The sequence below is a fragment of the Acomys minous genome, assembly GCF_964271855.1.
Source record: "Acomys minous genome assembly, chromosome: 11".
Lineage (NCBI taxonomy): Eukaryota > Metazoa > Chordata > Mammalia > Rodentia > Muridae > Acomys > Acomys minous.
In genome coordinates, this window is record NC_140492.1 from 101,117,385 (window position 1) to 101,139,269 (window position 21,885).

Genomic DNA, 21,885 nt, shown 5'->3' on the forward strand with positions numbered 1-21,885 from the left:
TATATATATAAACATATATGTTAACATATACTATGAGCAATATAAAATCTCTTTTAAATAATATTAATCACATCTGAGAATAAAATAAGATAATTCATAAAATAATATGAATCACGTTCATATCACTTCGGGGATATTTCAGGGTACATGTATACCTTGTACTAACCCTTTCCAGTACCCAAAATATAAACAAGTTGGGGGAGGGGAGCATGCGAACAAATTTGAGTTGCGAGATGTTGGCAAACTTATTTGTTTTCTTGGAGATAGAGCCCCAGCAAGAGGATAGTGGAGAGCCCTAGCTAAGGTTAGCAAATATTTAGAACCTGAACCCCGAGTCCCTAAAAAAAGGCACCAGGTTTCAGAACCTCAGTGAGATTTGATTTCCTAGGATTTCTAGGAAGGCGTCATCACTCAGAGTAACTAGGATGCGGCTAAGCATTTTGAAGTCGTGGATCAACATCCTCGGAGGGGCGCTAGGACCCAGGCACCCGCCGGCCTTGGGACCTTTGGAGGAGTGAAGGCAGTGGAGGCTCAAGAGATTGGCAGGCAGAGTCCCCTGGAGCGACTAGACCCTTCTTGCAGGCAGGAGGCGCGTGGTGCAAAGGCACAGGAGCCTGGTGCACTCTATGAGCTGCGGTAGCCAGGGGCGCAGGCACCCACACAGGCACGTTGGGACAGCCGGAGGGGATCGCAGCGAGCATGGACCAGAAGCAGAGCGTGCCGCAGGTGAGCCCAGTACAGGGCTGCAGAGGGCTGTCCCAGGGCAACCGAGCAAGCTCGCAGCCCTCCGCAAACCTGGCTTTGAACGCCCGGGTTCCAGTCTCTCCTTGCGAACCTGGCTCAGGTCTTCTTTCCTAAGGAGGTACATAAAGGTACCTAGTGTGGCGGTCTTGTGATTTCTAATACTTAGTCTCTGCACGGGGCGGGGGGGTGGCGTCTATGCCTGGCCTGGCAGTGGTCATTGCTTCTCTGCCAGGCTACTGCCTCCTGTTGCACGGCGCGCCTTCCCTTGCTCCTTTTTCTCCCTGGTGTGGGGTCCCTCACTGTTCAAATGTGTTTCCAATGGCTCAACAAGATTACCTCCTTTTCCTGGAAGAGAGGCATGGTAGCTTTCGTCCCCGTCCCCGTCCCCGGGTGCTGGTGTAGGTGCAGGTGCAGGTATGGGTAGAGACGCAGGTGTAGGCACCTGTACTTGTGCGTGGCGCCTCCTGCTGTTGCAGGTCCAAGGGCAGTTCCTGCACAGGTGCACCCCCAGGACAGAGCTTTCCTATCCTGTTACGTGTGTACAAGGGAGGGAAGCAGGGAGGCCTGGGAGAGATAAAGCTATTTGTGACGGGCCTCAATGCCCTGGGGGGGGGTCATAGGACAGTAAGGAAGTCATTGTGATAGATGAAACTTGCACCAGACCTAAAGAGAAAAGTCTTACTAAAGGGTCTCGAACTTTCTGCAGTTTTCTAATGCCTGCAGGGTACCCGTGACTATCTGTAAAGCTTCTGGCATCAACACTGGCTTACCTGTTCCAGGTTGAGGACCCCAGACAAACACTTCGGTGCGGCTCCTGCAGCCAGGCGAGCAGCTGGGACCTTATAATCACTGAGGTTGAGCTCTGGGTCTCCCTCCAGTGTGTGGGGGTGGTTTGGCATGCCCGCTTTGAAGCTTCTTTACCAATCTGAAGTTGAAACCTACAATGCCTCTCTAAGGCAGTCTTCTTCCAAACTTCCAGCTGTTGTTGACTGTTGGGAGACAGTCAACAAAAACATCTACCCAGGGTGCCAGGGGGAGGTGCCAAGGCTGTGGGCCCCGCCCTCTAAGGCTTTATAATCTGTCAGTTTGCTGTCACCAGTTCTTGCTTGTCTGCCCTCCTGACCTTGAACGTGCTATTTTAGTTTTGCTGAGGCTCGGTTGTCTAAAAAGTAGAAACTGTATAATGATAACTCTTTATACGGTGGGAAGAACGGGACGGGAGGCAGAAGCTGTGTAGGGCTAACCAGCTGTGAGAAATCCCCCCTCCCCCACCCCCCACCCCCGCCAAGGGATGCCACGAAGGCTTACCTAGAGCTCCTCAGGCCGTCTCTGACAGCACTTTGCCATATTCAGAGACAGCAGATTCTTTATTGTTTGTTTGTTTGTTTTTTTAGACAGGGTCTTTCTGTGTAGCCTTGGCTGTCCTGGACTCAATTTGTAGACCAGGCTGGCCTCGAACTCACAGCGATCTGCCTGCCTCTGCCTCCTGAGTGCTGGGATTAAAAGCCTGCGCCACCAACACCTGGCATGAGACAGCCGACTCTTGTCTTCTTGTTCTCTGCAGTCTTGCCACAGTTTATATACTAAGTTCAAAAAAAAAAAAAGCGTTTATGGTGTGAAGAGAGCCTGGATCAGACCCATGGATAGACTGAATTTTGATTCCAGGCTGTAAAGTCTAGTAATCTTTCATTTAATGTCTGTGGAAATAGACCTAAGCGGTATCCTTAGGACTCAGAGTGTACTCGAGAGGACCTTACAGAAAGGTCTGTTTGATCTTGAAAATAGCTACATAACTCCAAAAAGACCTCGTCTTCACTGTAACACTGTAACACCTCTCTACAGGCAGAGGAGAGAGGCCCCGGATAGAAGGCGCAGTGTGCCGCACATCTCACACAGGGTGGCGGTGTGCCTTCAGTTCCACCTGGTAAACACAAATTACTTACCTGGGAATGACGCTGTTAATATTAACTTCTCAGAAAAGCAGTTCATCAGTCCAGTAAGGAAACAATAAAACTCTTTTTAGAAGCAACATTGAATATTGGAATCCCTAGTATTACCAGAGCTTAGTAGGGCAAGCACTACTTAATAAACAAACACTAGTAGAAACAAGCAGAATGATTTATAGGTTTTTTTTTAAACTAGACAATTTTTAAAGAAACAGAAGAGCCAAAGTAAATACAACTTAAGCCACTAGAAATCTTGTTCTGCCAGGTTTTCAGAGATGAGTATTATGGGGTGTGTATATTGATTTCGTACCTGCAGTTTGCATTGTCCTAAACACTTCAGTGGCATCTCAGGGAATGCTCAAGGAATCTCATAGACTGTTTATTTCTTTGAACTTTTTTCAGATGGGAGACCCATCATGCAGCTAGTGGGTGGTGGAGCTGGGCCCGCTAGCTGGGCTTGCTGGGTTTGGTTATAAAGATTCAACCAAGCACAAAGAACGAAAGAACAGAAAAGGGAGCCTGAAAGTGCAAAGGTCACTTATATATACCTCAGTGCACTTAAGTCAAAATATCTTTCATGAGGGGCAATGTTCTTCACCTTTGATTTTCTTGTTTTTATCAAAATGATATAGGTATTATTTTATGTTAAGGAAAAGATAGAACACTTTATAACTATATAGATCTGAGTCAGGGGTATAAACCATCATCTGTCTATTCAAGTCTTTGTGGATTGGGCACTTGGATTACTTAAACATATATGTTAGTAGCATTGTGGATTTTTCTGTATTTATACCCCCTCCCCATGTGTGTGTGTGTGTGTGTGTGTGTGTGTGTGTGTGTGTGTATTCAGCTATTTCTGATAAGTCAGTTCCTACTGGTGATATTGCCATGTGGAAAAGCACAGTTACTATTAGATATGTGCTTTTTAACCACATGCCTTTCCAAACTTTGGATGTTGGGTCCAGTCCTTCTACTGACGTTGTTTTGGACTTTGATGGATCATTTGATCTGAAGGGGTCTAAGGTGTTCTATCTGTGACCTAAGGGTGGTAGAACTCTTTGTTTGCCAAAGTCTTCTCAACTCTAAGATTATGCGAATATATGCAATTGGAGGTTGAACAAATAAAATAGTCTGTATATTTTACAGACAGAAATTATTCTACTTTTTAATTTTAATTTTTATGGAACTTTGTACATGAGTGCTCAACTTATATAATTTACAAACTTTCCTCTCCTCCAATTCTTCCTCCATTTTCACCACCCCTTCTTGAGTTTATGACTTTTTTGTCTATTTCATATGTGTATGTCTCTATATATACATATATATGTAGACATATACACATACATACATACATGCATACACACACACACAATTAGATGTATCTACTGAGTCTAATTACTGTTGCCATTATGTACATATCCTTAGGGCTGACTCTGGAAAAGTGGAAACCAATCAGAGGTGTCTCCCAGAAGAACATTGGTTCTTCCTCGCTCAGCTATCATTTGATTGCTGTTAGCTCTTCATCGTGTGGTAGGGCTTTCTTAATTAGTTCCTCATCGATGTTGCCGTGTCAGCTGGGTTGATCTTGTGCAAGCACCCATATTGTTAGGAGTCCTGGGTGCAGTTTTCCCGACATATCTAGAAGACATTGTTGCTCTTTCAGGTGCCCAGGCTCTGACGTTATCAGTTCTGTTTCTGTGATGTCCCCTGACCCAGCTGGGGCCCTCTGACCAGTTGTGGGTGTCTGCAGAAGCCTCTGTAGCTGCTAAAAGCAGCTTCTTTGGTAAGGAGGGCACACTTGTCTATGTGTGTAAGGATAAGTATTCAGAATACAGTTGGAGTCTATATCAATTTAGGGAAATAACAGTCTGCCCTCCTCTGGGATCTATGGCCTCTCCTGCCATGTGTTCTTGGCAGGAGGACTTTTCTTAGGTCCACTGAAACATTGGTTACCTCTAAGACATAAGCAGCACTGTTTCACCATTGGTGATATATCACTGACGTAATAATTTAACACGGACTCCAAGCACTCCGGTGCCCTGGCTTTTCTGCGGTACATTTGTGTGTCAGAAGTGGCTATGTTGTAGTTATAAATCAACCCTGCAAATTCAGTGGATGAAATAAATGGTTTACTTCTCACACTTTATGTCCAAAGTACGTTAACAGAACGCCTGCTCCACGTAGTCTCTCAGGGAACCAGGCTGGCAGAAGCTCTGCTGCCTCGTAATTCTATTACCTATGACGTGTGGTCTTGAGGGTATTATGGCAGGGAGGACTACAGACCCAGTTGAAAATTAACAACTGTTGTTTAAATGTCTCAGCTTAAGAATGAAGCTTAGTTATTCTCTTCTTCTGTGTTTTGGTCAGACTAATTGCATGGACCTTACTCAGATACATGGAAACAGAGAAGTGCTATTTTCCTATATGACTAAGAAGAGGAGGAGAAGAGGGAGGAAGAGGAGGGAAAGGAGGAGAGTGAGGAAGAAAGGGCACATACATAGCATTCTGTATCACTGTGTGAAAGCAGATACAACCAAAGGCTTACATAGGAGAAATTTGGTTCCTCACAGAAATTTAGTTTCATAGACTAGAAGCCCAAGATTGAGGTCCCAAGAGGACTGCCTACTCTGAGGACCCCATCTCTCCATGTACAGACAGCCATCCTCTCACTGTGCCTGCGCTGAGGACCCCATCTCTCCGTGTACAGATAGCCACCCTCTCGCTGTGACTTCATCCAGTCCTTTCTCTGCATGTCTGTCTTCTGATCTCACAAAGACACAGGTCACCTTGGATTATAATCCATGCTAACAATTCCATTTAGTACTAATTCCTTTTTAAAGACTCCACTTCTAAGTGTAGTCACTTTCCAAAGCACCCAAGGGTCAGGACTTCAGGAAACTCGGAACATTACAGTTCAGACCACGATGCATTGTTTCTGTCCTGTAAATTTCTAAAGCATTATGGAATCTCTTTACATCTCACCCATCTCCCTGATGCCCTGCCCTCATGTTTTTGTAACAAAAAGTATAAATTTTTTTTCATATTTTCCTGGGCATTATTTAAAAGGGCTTGATGTTAGTAGGAGTATCAGGTGCCTTTTTATTACTGGTGGAGGCAACTGTGCACATGCGTGGTGAAGGGAGACCAAGCTGCAAATGTGGACAGTGTGAGAGCCTTCCTGCAAGGCCACAGATACTGTGCACACTGTGCTTATGGACATGGCTCCTACTGTAAAGCTTTACAGCAAGGACAGTGGGGAAGCTGGTCGCGTCTTGTGGATTGATCACAAGCATGAATCTGTGAGCATGCTGCTGGCTGGGGCAGCATCTGATAAATTGCTAGTAGCCAAGCAGGAGCTGTAATGGATTTGTCATTGTCTGTGAATGTGTAGATAGTCTTAGCTTTTTTGTTTTCAAATTTTTCTATCACGGGATGCACTCTTGATTAATTACTGATGAAGATTATTTCAAAAGGTCCTGCGATAGTTTGACATTAAAACTAAAAGTCATTGTTTATACAGAAAGTCAAGGAAATAGAACATGGGTATAAGTTTGATATTGATAAAGTAAATATTTGTCAGTGAAGGAATGATGAAATTTCAGCTTTGCTTTCTTAGTCTATTTTGCAAAGTACAAGCTTTTAAGAAAGGCCGCCTGTAAGTACACATGGCTAAACTTATGTTTTGTTATCAAGATGTTTACAAAAGGATTATCTATTAAATGTCAAGTAACCAACATGAAGGCAGGAAAAATTGCCTAGCCCCTTGGTGTAGATGAAAATGATAAAAAATGAGAAACCAGTGGGTTCGATTCTTATAACCTGTAGGGTTGTCCTTAGGCTGCCATATTGTTTAATGGACAACAAGGAATTTTCTTGGTGGTATAAAAGTGATGGTGTTTTATGTCTTAGATGTGATGAAATCTAACAGTAGTGGCAAAAATTAGAACCAGGGTCCCTGTCTCACACGCTGTGTCCCTTCCCCTTCACACACCAACGTGTGTCTTCTCTGGCACGGTTTTGTCTGGCCTCAGCTTTCTGACTTGTGACCCAGTCACAAACATGTCCTAGAATTGAGTGTCTCTTTATGAATAGGGGTGTATAAGATCTTAATCTATCCATATTAATATAACAAAAATGTCCAGGATTTTGAAATTTATAAATAACAAAGTTACATTTCCAAAAGTTCAGTAAGATTGGAAAAAATCTAAGATCAAAGCATCAACACTCTGGGCTTTCTGGTGAGGACGGCTTTCTGCTTCCAAGGTGGCACTTTGTTGCTATATCCTCTATAGGAGGGAGTGCCAAGCCTTCACATGGTGTAAGGGACAAAAGAAGTGACAAGTGACACAATTCCCTCTGTAAACCCTTTTAATAACTGTGATCAACCCATTCATGTGGGTGGAGCCTCACAAAGGGCCACCTCCCTGTGTTATTGCTTTTCAGATTAAGCTGCTAACACATATATTTTGAGGGCTACCTTTAGAACACACCACTTTCCCTGTGGCCTCCGAAACTCATGCCCTTCTCACATATAAAATATACTTACTCCATCCCAATAGCCCACAAAGTCTCAATTCTTTCCAGTACCAACTCAAAAGTCTAAAGTCCAGAGTCTTATCTGAATCAGTTATGAGACTCAAAGCAAGATTAATCCTAAAGCAAATTACCCTCCAGCCATGGGCCTGTGAAATCAAACAGGCCATGCAGTATAGACATTCCCATTGTGTGTATATTAGACTGCTCTCTATTGTTGTCACTAAATACCCAAGATTGAATGATTCACAAAGAAAAGAAATCCATTTGTTTCTGAAGAAATTTATTTGGCTTCATGTGTATGAGCGTTTGCCTCCATCTTTGATGTGGTTTCCCTGCAGGCTTAACGCCTATGGAGGCTGGATTCCCTGGAACTGGAGTTGGAGACAGCTGTGAGCTGCCATGTGGGTGCTGGGAACCGAACCCTGGTCTTCTGCAAGAGCAGCAAGTGCTCTTAACTGCTGAGCCATCACTCCAGTCCCAGAAATATATTTCTCATAGCCCAGAGTCTTGATATGTCTTACCCCATGGTGCCACTAAGCGCTGTCATGGTTGGAGACTCTACAGCAGCTCCAGCCTTACCTCTCTGCTCAGCAATCCCTAGGTAAGGGACTCTACTGTGGCAACAAGTCTTTGCCAGGGTCCCCTCTCTCCTTGATATATCTTTTAAAGTATAGGTCAAGGAGGCCATGGCTCCCTTTAAAATATAGGTTAAGGATGAACAGGGCTCATCTTCTGAACGTATGTAGCATTAACACAATGTGAACATCACCGAGGCTTTCTGTCTGTGCCCTTGATCAGTGGCTGTTGCTCCTTCCGGACCTGCTTGAGCCAGTTCTAGGGCTGCCTGAGAATGACCTTAGTTGAATGCCAGGCACCAAAGCACTCCATGAAAGCTTCCTCCCTTTATGGAGCTCTGGTCCCCTATGGTAGGACTATGACTTTCTGAAGAGAGGAGGAGAGGCCTCAGCTGGTATCCATGCTTTGTCTCATCCTCTGCTGTGCTGTCATACAGCAAGAAGGGTCTCACCAGAAGCTGAGCAGGGGCCAGCACCATGCTTTCAGATTCCCTGGCCTCTAAGCCCCACGAACCAGCCAGGGCATGGTGGCGCATGCCTTTAATCCCAGTACTCTGGAGGCAGAGGCAGGCAATCATTGTGAGTTCGAGGCCAGCCTGGTCTACAAAGTGACCCCAGGACAGCCAGGGCTACCCAGAGAGACCTTGTCTCGAAAAACAAAACAAAACAAAGAAAGGATAAATAGACACATGTCTATTGAAGGATGCTCTGTGGAGACCATTCCTGAGGCCGGCCATTTTCTAGAAGGAAGGTGGCTTCTAGAAGTATCCGAAGGGTCATGAGTTCCTTACTGCTGCACACCCTCCAGGAGGCCATCTGGGCTACACAATAAGAAAGACATGATTTCTCTGCCTTTTAAGCATCCATTTACAACTCCCACTTAGGATTCTTTGAAGACAATTCTGGACCATTTTTGTTTACGAAACAGCACTTTAGAAAGTCTGGTGCGTCATTCTGCCGTTGGCCCTGCTGGCCATGGAGTGATGTCACGAAGACTTGAGATGAGCCACACTGATACAGGACCTCTTTGACAGAGAGCCCGCTGTGTAGAATTTCTGTTCAAAGAGAACCACTTGTGACACCCGTTTTCACATCTCCAAGAGGAAAAAAACCTCAGTTTTCTTCTAGGACAGCACTTTCAGGGGGGCAGTGGCCGCTAGAGCACGTTCACCATCTGTCTCTCATCGAGCAGATTCTGCCATCTAAGGAAGGGCAGTTGGGATCTTGATACGGCACGCACCCAGAGTTCTCGTGCTGCTGCTGCTTGCACTGTGGGCGCAACTTCTGTCAGAAAGGCTCTGGTTCACTTACTGATCTTTGCAGCAGCAGGAAGGATCCCCTGGCTACAAGAAATATATGGGGTGTGGGTGTGGGGGGTACACAGGACAGTGACAGTAGGGGAAGGTAGCAGAAGGAGGTGAAACAGTGTGTCACTGCACGTGGGGCCGGTAACGATACTGTCTGACTACAGCATACACAGACAAGGCTCTGCCCCAGGCTGTGCAGTAACCTGAAAGCTGAGGCCTTTAGTGGGTTGCCACTCACTTCTGCCCCAGTTCAGTAGATACATTGGTAAGGATGCTTTGAGAGGTAAAATGAAGTCCCCAGGAGAAGGATGAAGGGAGGAAGGCTAGGGATACTATTATGTGGTCCCACCCATCTCAGATGGCCTCTTGCTTCAGCCCAAGTATAGGTCCTCTCCTGCCTCTTTCCCTCCCTCTAGAGCAGAGGTTTTCAACCTTCCTAATGCTGCGACCCTTTAACACAGCTCCTCATGCTGTGGTGACTCTCCACCATAAAATCACTTTCATTGCCACTTTTTAACTGTAAATTTGCTTCTGTTATGAATCGTAGTGTATAAATATCTGACGTGAAGGATATCAGATATGTGATCCATGTGTGAAAGAGTCATTCGACCCTTCCACCTGAAAAGGGGTTGTGGCCCTCAGGTTGAGAAACACTGCTATAGAGGGATTTACCCAGACTGTAGGATTTCCCTTGTCTCCATCACTGGAGTCAAGTTTATGACCAGAGTCACCTCCTTTCTATTGCGATGGGCAGAGTTGCCTTGATGAGTCTATGTCAGTGACAGAGTGTGCTGATACGGATTCAACTGAGATGCCCACCATAGCTGGGCTCAAGTGTCTGGTTCCCAGACGGTCATGCTGCTTTGGGGAAGGTGTGGAACCAGTATAAATCGAGGCCTGGTTAGAGTGAGTAGGTCACTGTGGGGACAGCTTTGAGGCTACCCACCTTGCCCTGCTTCCTGCCCTCGTCTTCTGCTTCCTATGCCACTGAAATGTGAACAAGCAGCCCCGTGTTTCTGCTGCCACAGCCAGGGAGCATCCCTGCCTCCCTGCCAGCCCCGCCATGAGAGATGGCCTCAACCTCAGCTTCGCACCACAGCGAGCTAAAACCTTCCTTCCTCACTTGCTTCTTATCAGGTCTTTGGTAGTGAGAAAAGTAGCATATATTTGTGACAGTTGGTGGCTTTTGCTATTGAGTTTCATATATATTGGTATAAATAATCTGAGGCTTGTCACTTATATATCTTTGGGTTTTCATTATGGGCGTTCCACAGTCCATTTATTCCTTGGCTCATGGACCTCTGGGCTGTTTCCAGTCCAGGCATTGCATCTAACAAGCTGCCGTGACCACCACCTAGAGGGAAGCCTTTGGACAGAAATGACTAGCAGAAGTGGCCTGGTTCTGTGATGTATATTTAGTAAGAAAATTTACAAATTGCTTATACCAAGATATGTAGCCATATGTGAGAATCTGGAACAACTGCATTTTAGCCACAGTAGTGAGATATCCTTGTGGTTCGGTTGCATTTCCTCGATGAGGTGGTGAGCATTTTTTAAAATGTGTTTACCGTCCATTTTTATCTCTGACATTGTGACATTATTAAAATGTTTTATCCTATTTTTAATTAGGTTGTTTATTTTCTGGTTATCGATGTGCAGGAATGTGCATGTATGTGTGTCTACATGTACATGTCTATGTGTGTGTGTGCATATCTACCTGTATGTGTGTGTGGTGTATAGATATGTGTGTCTATGTGCGCATGTCCATATGTGTGTGTCTGAATGTGGTGTACTTCTGTGTATCCATGTGTGCGTTTCTGTGTGTGTAGGGTGTGTGTATGTGTATTTACATGTGCATATTTCTGTGTGTGTCTATGTGTGGTATATATGTATGTGCATGTGTGTGTATGTGTGTATATGTCTGTCTATCTGTGTGTGCCTATCGACGTGTGTGTGTGTGTCTCTGTGTGTGTGTGTGTGTCTGTGTGTGGTATATATGTCTCTGTGTGTGTGTGTGTGTGTGTGTGTGTGTGTGTGTGTGTTATTGGGCATTCCACCCAGGGTCTTGTTTATGATAGACAACCACTGTCCTAACAATAGACAACCACTGTCCTAACATTTGTCTCCAGTCCTGTGAGATAAATATATCCCTGATTTATATCTATCCTAGTCAGTCAATTCCTTTTCCTTTTATTTTTTTTTATTTAATTTAAAAAAATTTAATCACTTTACAGCCTGATCCCAGTCCCCTCCCTCCTCTCCTCCAAGCCTCACCCTTATGACCCTCTCCTTCTTCTCAGAGGAGGGGAGGCCCACAAGGGATACGAACCCACCCTGGCACCTCAAGTGGCAGCAAGACTAAGCACATCCTCTCCCACTGAGGCTTGATGAGGCAGACCAGCTAGGGGAAAGGTATCCAAAGGCAGACAACAGAGCCTCTGAGCCTGAAGTCGCCACTTCCTGTAGTGAGGTGGGGATTCCAATGGACGGAGGGGGACACCAACTCACCCATAGAACCATCAATTTGTCCCATCTACAAGAAGTGTAGGGATAAAGATGGAACAGAGATCGAGGGAACGGCAAACCAATGACTGCCCCAACTTGATACCCACCCCATGGGAGAGAGCCAACCCCTAACAATATTAATGACACACTGCTATGCTTGCAGACAGGAACCTAGCATAACTGTCTTCTGAGAGGCTCCATCCAGCAGTCGATGGAAACAGATGCAGAGACCCACACCCAGACAATAAGCTGAGCTTGGAGAGTTTTGTGGAAGTGTGGGAGAAAGGATTGAGGGAGCCAGAGGGGTCAAGGACACCACAAGAAGACCTGCCAAGTAAAGGGGCTCACAGAGACTGAACCACCACCCAAAGAACATACATGGGTTGGACCTAGGCCCCCTACACGTATGTAGTAGATGTGCAGCTTGGTCAACATGTAGATTCCTTTTTCCTGATCTTAAAGGCATTTTACAAAAACAGACTGCTAAGTTTCTGTTGAACTCCAACACACACTTTCCCCCCCTTTTTGTGGCACATTCCTTTTACATTTTTTCCCTCTGAACAATCTTTGCCAAGTCCACATTTGTAAATATATTCTAGAAGTTTTTAAGCCTTGGATTCTTTGCTTAATTCTATGACCCACATGGTTAATATTTGTGAATGGTGTAAAGTAAGGGTCAAGGTTTCTGTTCATGTGCTGATTTTGTTTCATCATTTTATGTGCATTAGTCATCCTGGCTCCATTGCTGGAAAGGCTCTACATCACCAGCTGGCTTACATGGAACTGCTATTGAGACTGAGTTGATGTATGGTCCTGTACCTGGGCCATATAGTGTTCCATTTTTCCATTTGTCATTATGCCACCACCACCCTCTTCATTCACTGTGGCTTTCTACTCTACCTTAGGGGCAGGCATAATCTTTCAACTTTGTTTGCAGAATTCACCGAGTTATTGCAGATCTTTTGTGCTTCCACCCAAGTCTTAGAATCATTCCTAGGTTGGAATGCCATCGAACAGATGCAGCCGTTTCTGGAGAACTCTGACATCCTAGCAACAACGCCGCTGCCAAGGAGTCGAGTGAATCTTGATGGGCTCCGGTTTCTCACACCTTTCGCTAGGTTTCTTAGCTTCTAGCAAGGAGAGCAGCAGAGAAATGTTATGCTTTTCAAGATTATCATAAATGGCACTTAAAATGTCAGATCCCCAATTCCTCACTACTAATATGTAGAAACCTGTGCTGGCCTTGTCCTCTGAAATTTGCTGCGCTCGCTGGTTCTAGTGGCTGTTTGTGCAGCCTTTAGTTGAGGCTTTTTTTTGCACACACTTGCACTCCCGAAGAGCCCCTCCTTTCCAGCCTGAGCCCCCTCTCATTTCTTGCTTTAGTGCAGTGGTGAGGGTCTCTAGGAGGGTGTGGGGTGATGCACTTCTGTGCTTTGACACAAGAGGCACTGAGTAATTTCCGGCTAAGGATGGTACCAAATATTCTCTTTTTGTTATTTCTTTTCTAATACTGAGAATCAAACCCAGGGCCTTTAATAAGTGACTTATTGAAATTTCTTATCAAGTAAGCCTATGTAGGGAATTGTCAGATATTTTCTCTACATTTATTAGATGCTGATAGGTGTGCTTCTTTGATTCTAGTGGTGAATTACATTGCTTAATTGGGATAAAATATTCACAATATGAAAGTCACCATTCTTTTCTTGTGTCATTTTTTTCTTTTTATATATACATTTATATTATTACACATATATGCAATAAACCACCTACAGGAATAAGAACCATGAAACAATCAGGAATTGTATAAATGTTACATTCATAGTGTTTTGGTTATTTTTATTTGGCAAACCTGAAGAGAATATCATTCATACCTTAGTGAGTCTAAAATTCTGAATGAAAATCAATATCAATCATATCTCATCTCTGTCAATTTAAATATTTATCTAAACCTAAAAACATCTTAACTCCTAACCAACTAAGCTTAATTACAAAACTAAACTATCTAGTCTTCAACCCCTTCAGAGACTTGAGAAGGAATAAAATTAATTACCTGAGTAGATAAGGAAGTACAGGTTAGCAGCTTCCCAAATGAAAAAAAATGACAGAGACAGTTTGCGGCCTGATCAATCACCCAAAACTCTATAAACACTGGAGCATCATCTTTAGCCTTCTGGCCCAATATATCTGACTGACATATTTGTGAGGCAGGAACTATTGAGGACTTGCTTACCCTGTCTTGGCCTAGTTTGGCCATCGACTCTGCCTGCATCCAACCTTGCCCATTTTTAGGCAGAATTCTGTCTGTAGCAGCAATTAGGACATTTTGCCTGATGGCTAGTTTGCTGCATTTGAAGCCATTTCCATAAGGAGGTTCTTTGATGCTCATCATTCTCTTTGAGGTAGGCCAGGTATTGCCAGGAGTTAACCTGTATTAATGTCAAAGAATCTTTAAAATAATAAAAACATCTTTAAATGCCATATTCTGTAGCCCTCTGAGGGTTTTGAAGACCTTATCTAACTATTTTATCTTATCTATCTATAGAATTATATCTATCTGTTAAACCTAGGATGTGTATTCTTGTGATAAAAATAGACTAGTAATTGACATGACCATGATTTGATCAACTAGTAATTAACTTGTATTACTTAATTATCATAAGCAGCCTGCAATAACACTTTAAAAGTATTGGAAGTTAACTATGTATTATAATTGAGTTGTATGGGTACAAAACTTCATTTTAGAGTAGAAATATATATATAATGTGTATGAAGAATAATCTTAAATTTGAATTCTATGCCAATGTATCAAAATTAAACTTATTTTGCATCAATACACAAAATTCTATGCCAGTGAATTAAAAATAACCTTGTAAGTAACAATTAAGAATAACCTTGTGAGTAACAATTAAGGAATTAAGTTATGGAGTAGATTCAATAGTCTACTTTTTGTCCTATCATCCCTATATGTTTCTATATCCCCCTTCTTTCTTTTCAACCCTTCTCTCCAAACCTAAGAAAGAAAGATAAAGGAAAAGAGAGACATTACTGAATGCAATCTTGTTTTCTCTCTGAATAAGACCAATAATAACTTATAACCAACTCTCACTGAAAATAGACATCTACAGCCCAAGAAAGCAACCAAAACCCTACCTAACCTCCCCTAAGGGAAATGGGTCATCATTCTCTTAAGATTTCTTCTGGCTGATTTGGAACGAATAATACCTTTGTAGGGGCCCAAATAAATTTGGGGGAAATGGTTAAACAAGCTAGGAATAGCATTCATGGCCCAGTCTCTAAATGTTGAGAAATTCCAGGCTTAATTAAAGTCCCGTGTGGCACAGTCTAAAATGCTAGACCAATTGGGATTGGAAGCTTTTCTCGAAGCTGTCCTGTTCTGACGAGGAACAGCAATGGAAGCACTTGGTGCTGGGACATGAAGGATGCAGGAAGTCGCCATTCTAAAGTGTCTGATGAAATACGTCTAACTTCATGAAGCTGTGCACGCACAACTCCCATCCTACTTCTAGCCCCTTTTAAAATCACTCTGAAAGGAAACCCCATGCCCTCAAAGCAGCCATTCTCCACGCTCTTACTTCCCAAAGCCTGACAACTACCTGATTTATATGTCAGAGTTTGTCAGAATAGACTGGGCTGTTCTGTGCAAACAGACTACACTTTGTGGCCTTTTGTCTGACCCATTTCACTTAGTATGTCTACAAGGCCTGTCTGTGTTGCTACTTGAATCTGAACTTCAGTTCACGACTGTTTCCTAGTTAGTCTTGTCAGGCTGGCCTTGAACTCACGATTCGTCTACCCTCTGAGTGTGGGGTTTACAGGATTTTAAGAGTTTTGTAGTTTTACCTCCCAAACTTAGGATTTTAATTTTTTCATTTAATTAGATTAAAAAAAATTCAAACAATATAATTTGATTATATTCGTCTCCCTCCTCCAAACTCTTCCTGGACACCCCCTCTGCTTCCTTATCCACCTAACTTTGTCCGTCCCCTCTCTCCTCATTGAGGCCAATTTGTATTGGCCTTTCATCAGATCATGGCCAGCTTGCCAGGGGCTGTACTCTCAGAGAAAGCCAGCTCTCCTCCTGCAGCAACTGACAATGACCAAAGCTCCAAGGCTGGGGGTGGGGGGGTGGGACTGCATACCTAGCTCCCCTCTCTGTGCTGAAATTTGATGCGGGTTGTGCTTGCATAGGTCTTGTGAATGCTGTGAACTCACAACTGCTGTCTGTTCAATATGTTGTCACTGTCTTGCTGTGTCCAAAAGAGGCTATTTCCTTGTAGCTATCCAAAGATGGTTCTCATATGACATTATACCCTAATGTGCCACTTTCGTTTCAAGACTCCATAGAGCATGTATGTGTGTCTGTGTGTGTGTGTGCGCACGCGCGCACAATATTTATATATTTATGCTGGTACTGTACAGGAATATCTTTTTAGCCAAACAATTGTTATCTTGGGGAGTTCGTCTGTGCCTATTTGCAAAAGATCACTGCAACTGGGCTTGCATTTACTCATAAGAGGCAGGCAGGGTCACAGGACTCTCACCTGTGAGCTTCTACCATCCTTTGTATGCAAGTAGCCCTAACTACACTTGGCCTTGGGGAGTGGCTAGAATATGTGGACTGGGGAAGGCTAGGAGGATTTAGGTTCTATTTATGCACCTACGGGAGAGTTGTTATCCTTGCTAGGTGTAAAGACTGTTTAGTGTGAGCTTTTGCTGGGGAGTGCTCACATTCCAGTAAGTGACCCCTTCACCCGTGCTTGTTAAGTAAGTCCTATAAACTCATTGATTCGCGCAGAGTAAACATTGGTGAGGTTGCACCTTGGCTGTCAGTGGGATCTGAGGAGTAGGGGCGGTTGTTGTTTATGACTTCCCTGGGAACGGCCATTAGTAACAGCGTGGATTCACTGATATATGAAGGCTTTGAGATCTCAGTGAGAAATGCATGGTGCACAGCATTGGCCATAGTCCTTTGTTAAAGGCTTATGTGGGTTAAAAAAAAAAAAAAACTTCTAAAAGTGGGTGACTCAATCCTTAGAGAAAGCAAGTAATTAGCCACACAAGGTGGGAGTTTAGGTCAATGGTAAACAGAAACGAAGTGTTGAAAAATTTCATACCTGAATACACAAACACATGAGCAGCCTAGAGAAATAAAGCGTGCAGAGTTCAAAGCTGTTGCTACTGAGCGTTTCCACATAGTGGCCAGTATTAGGAAAATAATTTTATCTGCTTTGTGTCTGTACACTGGACCTAATTTACAGTCTCTCTCCTCTTCTCAATACCCCCAGCCAGACATCTTTTTTACAAAACTTTGTTGTCCCTAAAACACAGTGGACTTGTCTTCCTGGCTTTGAATAATTTATAGTAAGAAAAATGCAGTCAAGTGCTCTACTGGGAACTCATTGCTGTTGTGTCTACAAATATCATATTGACTTCTGTGAGTGAACTAGTCTTCCTCAGACAGACTTCCAGAGATCAGGAGGGGTGACTGGAGACACCCCAATGGTGCCATTTCCTCATCCTTCATCTGATAGGGTTCTCTGGCGATTCCCAGTGGAAGGAAGCTTCAGGTTTGAGCACAAGTTGTGTCCCAGAAAATCAAATATCATAAGTGGGGATTTTTGCTCCAGCCACTGCTTTTGTTTGTAAAATCCTACGTTGTGTATAGAAGTGGTTTTCAAAGTGTGATCTTCAATACGTGGCAGTCCTGTCACTCAGGAAGGAGTTAGAAACACACATCCTCTGGCCTTGCAATCTGTGTTTTAGCAGATCGCCCACTCTGATATATGTTAAAGTTTGGTTGCCACTGGTTTGGAGAACCTGGAAAGCTTTCTTCCAAATGACTTAATCTATTTCTGTCTATGATATGAGGTATGAAGAAGTTATCAGTCATGCCCCAGCTACTGTTGCCTTGGAGACATTTAATGATCTAATGCCGGAAGTGCCGTACCGCAGAGCAAATGTCAAATCCCAAGAAGGAAGACACTTCCTGTCAGAAGGCTTCTACAACTTTCCTAGCAGCCAAAGCAACAGGATTGAGATAACAAGATCCACAGGGTAGTGCTAACACAGGGCCCTGAGGCTGAGATGAAGCCTCCAGGCCCCTAGAACTGGTAATGAAGAGAAATTCCAAGGGCTTAAAGCAGCGTTAAAAAAAAAAAAGTCCGTTGCAGCAAAATCTCAAAGGTTGACTTTAGCAGTCCAAACAGGAAGTAAGAAACTAACATCCCTGGGTGTGCCTGGTTGTAGGGAAGCCCAAGGAAGCCTTGGCAGAAAGATGTCTCTGCTAGTCTCGCCGGGAAAGGGTGGGCCACTCACTCACTGGTTGACACGGAGTACCTGGAGGCTGTTGTGCTTACTTCTTCTCTTTAAAACAAGACCGAGTGTTGAGTTTTCGTGGTTGTAAGGTCTCCAGGCCCAGCAGCAGACACCAAAGACTTTCTCGATGTCTTGCCTCATAGGCTAGTCCTGTTCTGGGCACAGATGTCGGCACTGAGGTTGAGTGGACATTTTCTGGTTTCTAGACTCACACTCCTGGGCCCCCACAAAACACAAATCCAGGGGAAGCGTCCACTCTGTTTAGGTGTCATTTCCTACATGGGCACTTGTCTATCACACATGCACTTTGTCCTAGATGTCTCAGGTGGGAAGTTTGCAGTTGCCTTTGAGGACGCAGGCACCTTGGCTTCTCATCTAATCAGACACCAGATCCCAGGGAGCCAGCCACGACAAAATCTGCCAAACTCCCCTTTTAGCTTTATTTCTATTCTCACAACTCTGTCAGGTCCACATTATTGTATTAGCTCAGCATGCTAAGACTGCCTCAACAAGTTACCCTAGATTGGGTGGTATAGTCAATAGAAATGTACCTTTTCACAAATTAGGAGTCTAGAACTACCAGGTCAAGTCAGGGTGTAAGCATGGTAGCCATCTGGCCAGCCTCCGCTCTTCGGCTTAAACACTGCTTTCCCTGTGTGAGTTGACAGGGTCTTTCCTCAGTGTGTGCCAGCAGTGCTTGGGCCACTTCTCTTAAAAGAATAGCAGTGTAGGTTAGATGCCCCGACCCTTTCATGACGCCTTTCAACCTCATTACCCCCTTACGGGTAATTAATTCAGCCATCGTCACCTTGGGGTTATGGGAGGACACGGTTTGGTCTGTAGCGATCTACTACCTCAGGCCTGGCTCATTCTAACTTCTCATTGATCTAACTCCCAACCCCCTGCAGGCCAGCCAGGGGATGCATAGCTCTTTCCACCTTGGTCAAATAGACGTGTGATCTTATTTTAAAAAATCAGAGTGATTCTCATGACTAGAGTTTAGCCAACCTCTGGTCTGTCGGTTGGGTTCTTGGTAACAATAGTGTAGCTGGTGGGTTGCAGTGACACAAAAGAAGACACATAACACATGACAACACCAAATAATACCGAATGCCACCACAATACGTGGCCCATTGGGTGGTCCGTTGTGCCTCGGGTTCACCACAAGGCACTTGAAGGCCACCTCTTTTACTGTTCTTCAAGTGTTCAGCAAGTGTTGCCACCCCTAGGTCTTCATGGTGGCCTTCTAGAATGCCCTCTTTTCTCCTTCTTCAAAGCCTGCCCTTTCTTTAAGGAGCCACAGACTGTCTATGGTCTTGGCGACACCTTCCAGGTGTCTGCACCCAAACTTGTCTTTCTTTTTAAGTTAGGATTCTTAGCTCATGGCAAGAAGGAACACACTTGTGTATACAGAGCTGTGTTCCTGCCTGGGCTGTCAGATGTATTTCATCATCAATGTGTGTGTGTGTGTGTGTATATATATATACATACATACATACATACATACATATACACACATATCCTGGTGCCCTGTGTCGTGGTATGCAGATGAAATAGGAATAAAGGAAGATTCCATTTGATAAAGCTTTCTGATACCCTTCTCCTAAGTGTCCTCTCCTCTGAGAACATGTCTATAATCCTACCCCAGTACCTATCACATCAACTTTACTTATGTATTTGATTATAGAGAGGGTCTCACCGAGTAGCTCTAGCTGGTCTGGAACTCACTAGAAAGATCAAGCCAGCCTTGGATTTGCAGCAATTTTCTTGCCTTTGTCGCCTAAGAGCTGGGATTTTAGGCAGGCATCAGCATGCCAGGCCTTTTAAACATATTTCAACGCTCTTAAATACCTTCACCACTCCCAGAGAATTTATTGCTTATCTTTCTAATCTTCCACACCAGTGGTCCAAATTCATGGAAATTGAGACTATTTGAGAGGAATGGTGCAGCGTCGGCATCTGATACATAGTAGGCTTTTAGTAAGTGTTTGCTGAATGAATGGATGGAGGTATGTTTTGGAGTAAGTGGTGTCGCTATCAAGGTGTGCATCCTGGCAGGGTAGGACCCACTTAGAACTCTGGACTTGTTTGCTTGCTTGCTGTTTTCTGCTTGCTTGCTTTTAAACAGTGTCTCACTCTGTAGCCCAGGATGGCCTGGTACTTACTATGTGGCATTGGTCGGCCTTGCATTTATACCAATTCTCCCACCTCAGCCTTCTCTAGTCCTGGGATTGAGCAACAATAACTAGTTTGCTGATTAGTTTTCTGCCAATCTGACATAAGATAGAATTATCTGGAAAGAGGAAACCTCACCCAGAAAGTACCCCCCAGCAGATTAGCATTCAGGCAAGCCTGTGGGACACTTTCTTGATTGAGGATTGATGTAAGAAGGCCCAGCCCACTTGTGGGTGGTGCCAGTCCTGGTTGGTAGTCCTAGATTATTTAAGAAAGCAGGCTGAGCAAGCTATGGGGAGCAAACAAGTAAGCCAGTAAGCGGTGCTCCTCCAGAGTCTCCCAATTCAGTTCCTGTGTGCAGGTTCCTGCCTTAAGGCCCCACCCTGAGTTCTCTTAATAAATGACAGTGACTGGGGTGAGTAAGATAAAATAAACCCTTCCCTCTCCAAGTTGGATCTTGTCATGATGTTTGACACAACAATAGAAAACAAACTAGGGCACCTGACACAAACGAAAAACAACAAACAAACAAACAAACAAACCTGGACATTAAACCTTACCCATAAGGAATTTGGGAAATCTTACATTTACATGCATTGCACATACAGGAATATGTATTGTACCCCACTTTATATATTGTGTTCACCAAAAACTTATTGTGTGAATTAAAAATGCATACCTCGATTCCGGATGTCTAAAAACTCGAGCGCATGTATGAGCATTTAAGGAGCCGTGTTTAATGAAAGTCAACCCTTAATCATCTTTAGCTTGACAACAGATTTCTTTTCTCAGTGTAGGTTTTCACATAGGGTGGTTCTGTAGAGGAAGCAGAACATATTAGCAACTTCGACATAGAAGGGCAGTTTCAACACCTGTCATTTTCTGTCTCCTTCCTGTTTGGATTTATCATCCCTGGATCAGGGACAACTGTCTAGTTTTCCAGTATGTTCATGGCTTCTAGTCCCATCAAGAGTAGACGTGCCTCTGTGCCTCTGCTCCTACTGACATCACCATAGTCAGGACCCCGCTAGCATTCCTCTTTCTCCAGCAAGCCTTTTCCAATTATCATAGCAACCAGAGGCGAACTGACAGTACCATTTGTTGCTCTTGTACTTTATGTATTAAACACTGTTGTTTCTTGTAAGTCCTAAATCCTTAGCTACTCTGGAAGCTCCTTTGTGAAATGGGCTCTACCCCGAATCTCATTTGAATATCTTTTTATGTCTTGGACATCTTTGTGAAATGCATTTACAAGACAGTTGGAAAGAGTGTTTCTACCCTTTATAGTCTGATTGCTTGGGCCCAAGAGAACCTGGAGACAAAGATCTAAGGGATTCTAGAATTCTTCTTGGGAGCTGGTCCAGCCCTCTCCCTGTGGTGTTCCTGGGAAGGACAGATCACGTGTATACTGTGCCGATATGGCGCTGGTCCTCAGTGCCCTGCACATTTGGTGATGCTGACCTAAGGAAGCCAGAGGTTGTAGCTGACTTTCTTCCTACATCTCCTCTGTTTTCATTATCTACAGTTGGCAAGGAAAAAAAAAACTGTCCTGTGGGCCAAATACTTTCCTTAATTTCATTTAGTCTTTGGGGAAAAAAAAATCTAAAAAGTGATGCAACCATAATTAAAAATACAACTTATCTTTTTTCCCCCCTCCTTGAAAAGCTGCATCTATAAGTGCTCTAGCTAGGAATATTCCACCCTAAAAATGTCTGCTTATGTCTTTTTTTGCCTCTCCCTCCCTGTGTATTTTTATGGGTC

At 44.0% G+C, this 21,885-nt stretch overlaps 1 protein-coding gene across 2 annotated transcripts in view; it reads left to right on the forward strand.

Annotated features, from left to right (window-relative positions):
- Window positions 1–517: 517 nt before the first annotated feature.
- Window positions 518–21,885, forward strand: part of PDE8B (phosphodiesterase 8B) — a 219,058-nt gene continuing 197,690 nt past the window's right edge. For both annotated transcript variants that reach the window (XM_084802310.1, XM_084802311.1), the window contains exon 1: window positions 518–726. In XM_084802310.1, the coding sequence (XP_084658436.1) occupies window positions 700–726 (27 nt within the window). In that variant the 5' untranslated portion in view covers window positions 518–699. The remainder of the gene's footprint in view (window positions 727–21,885) is intronic.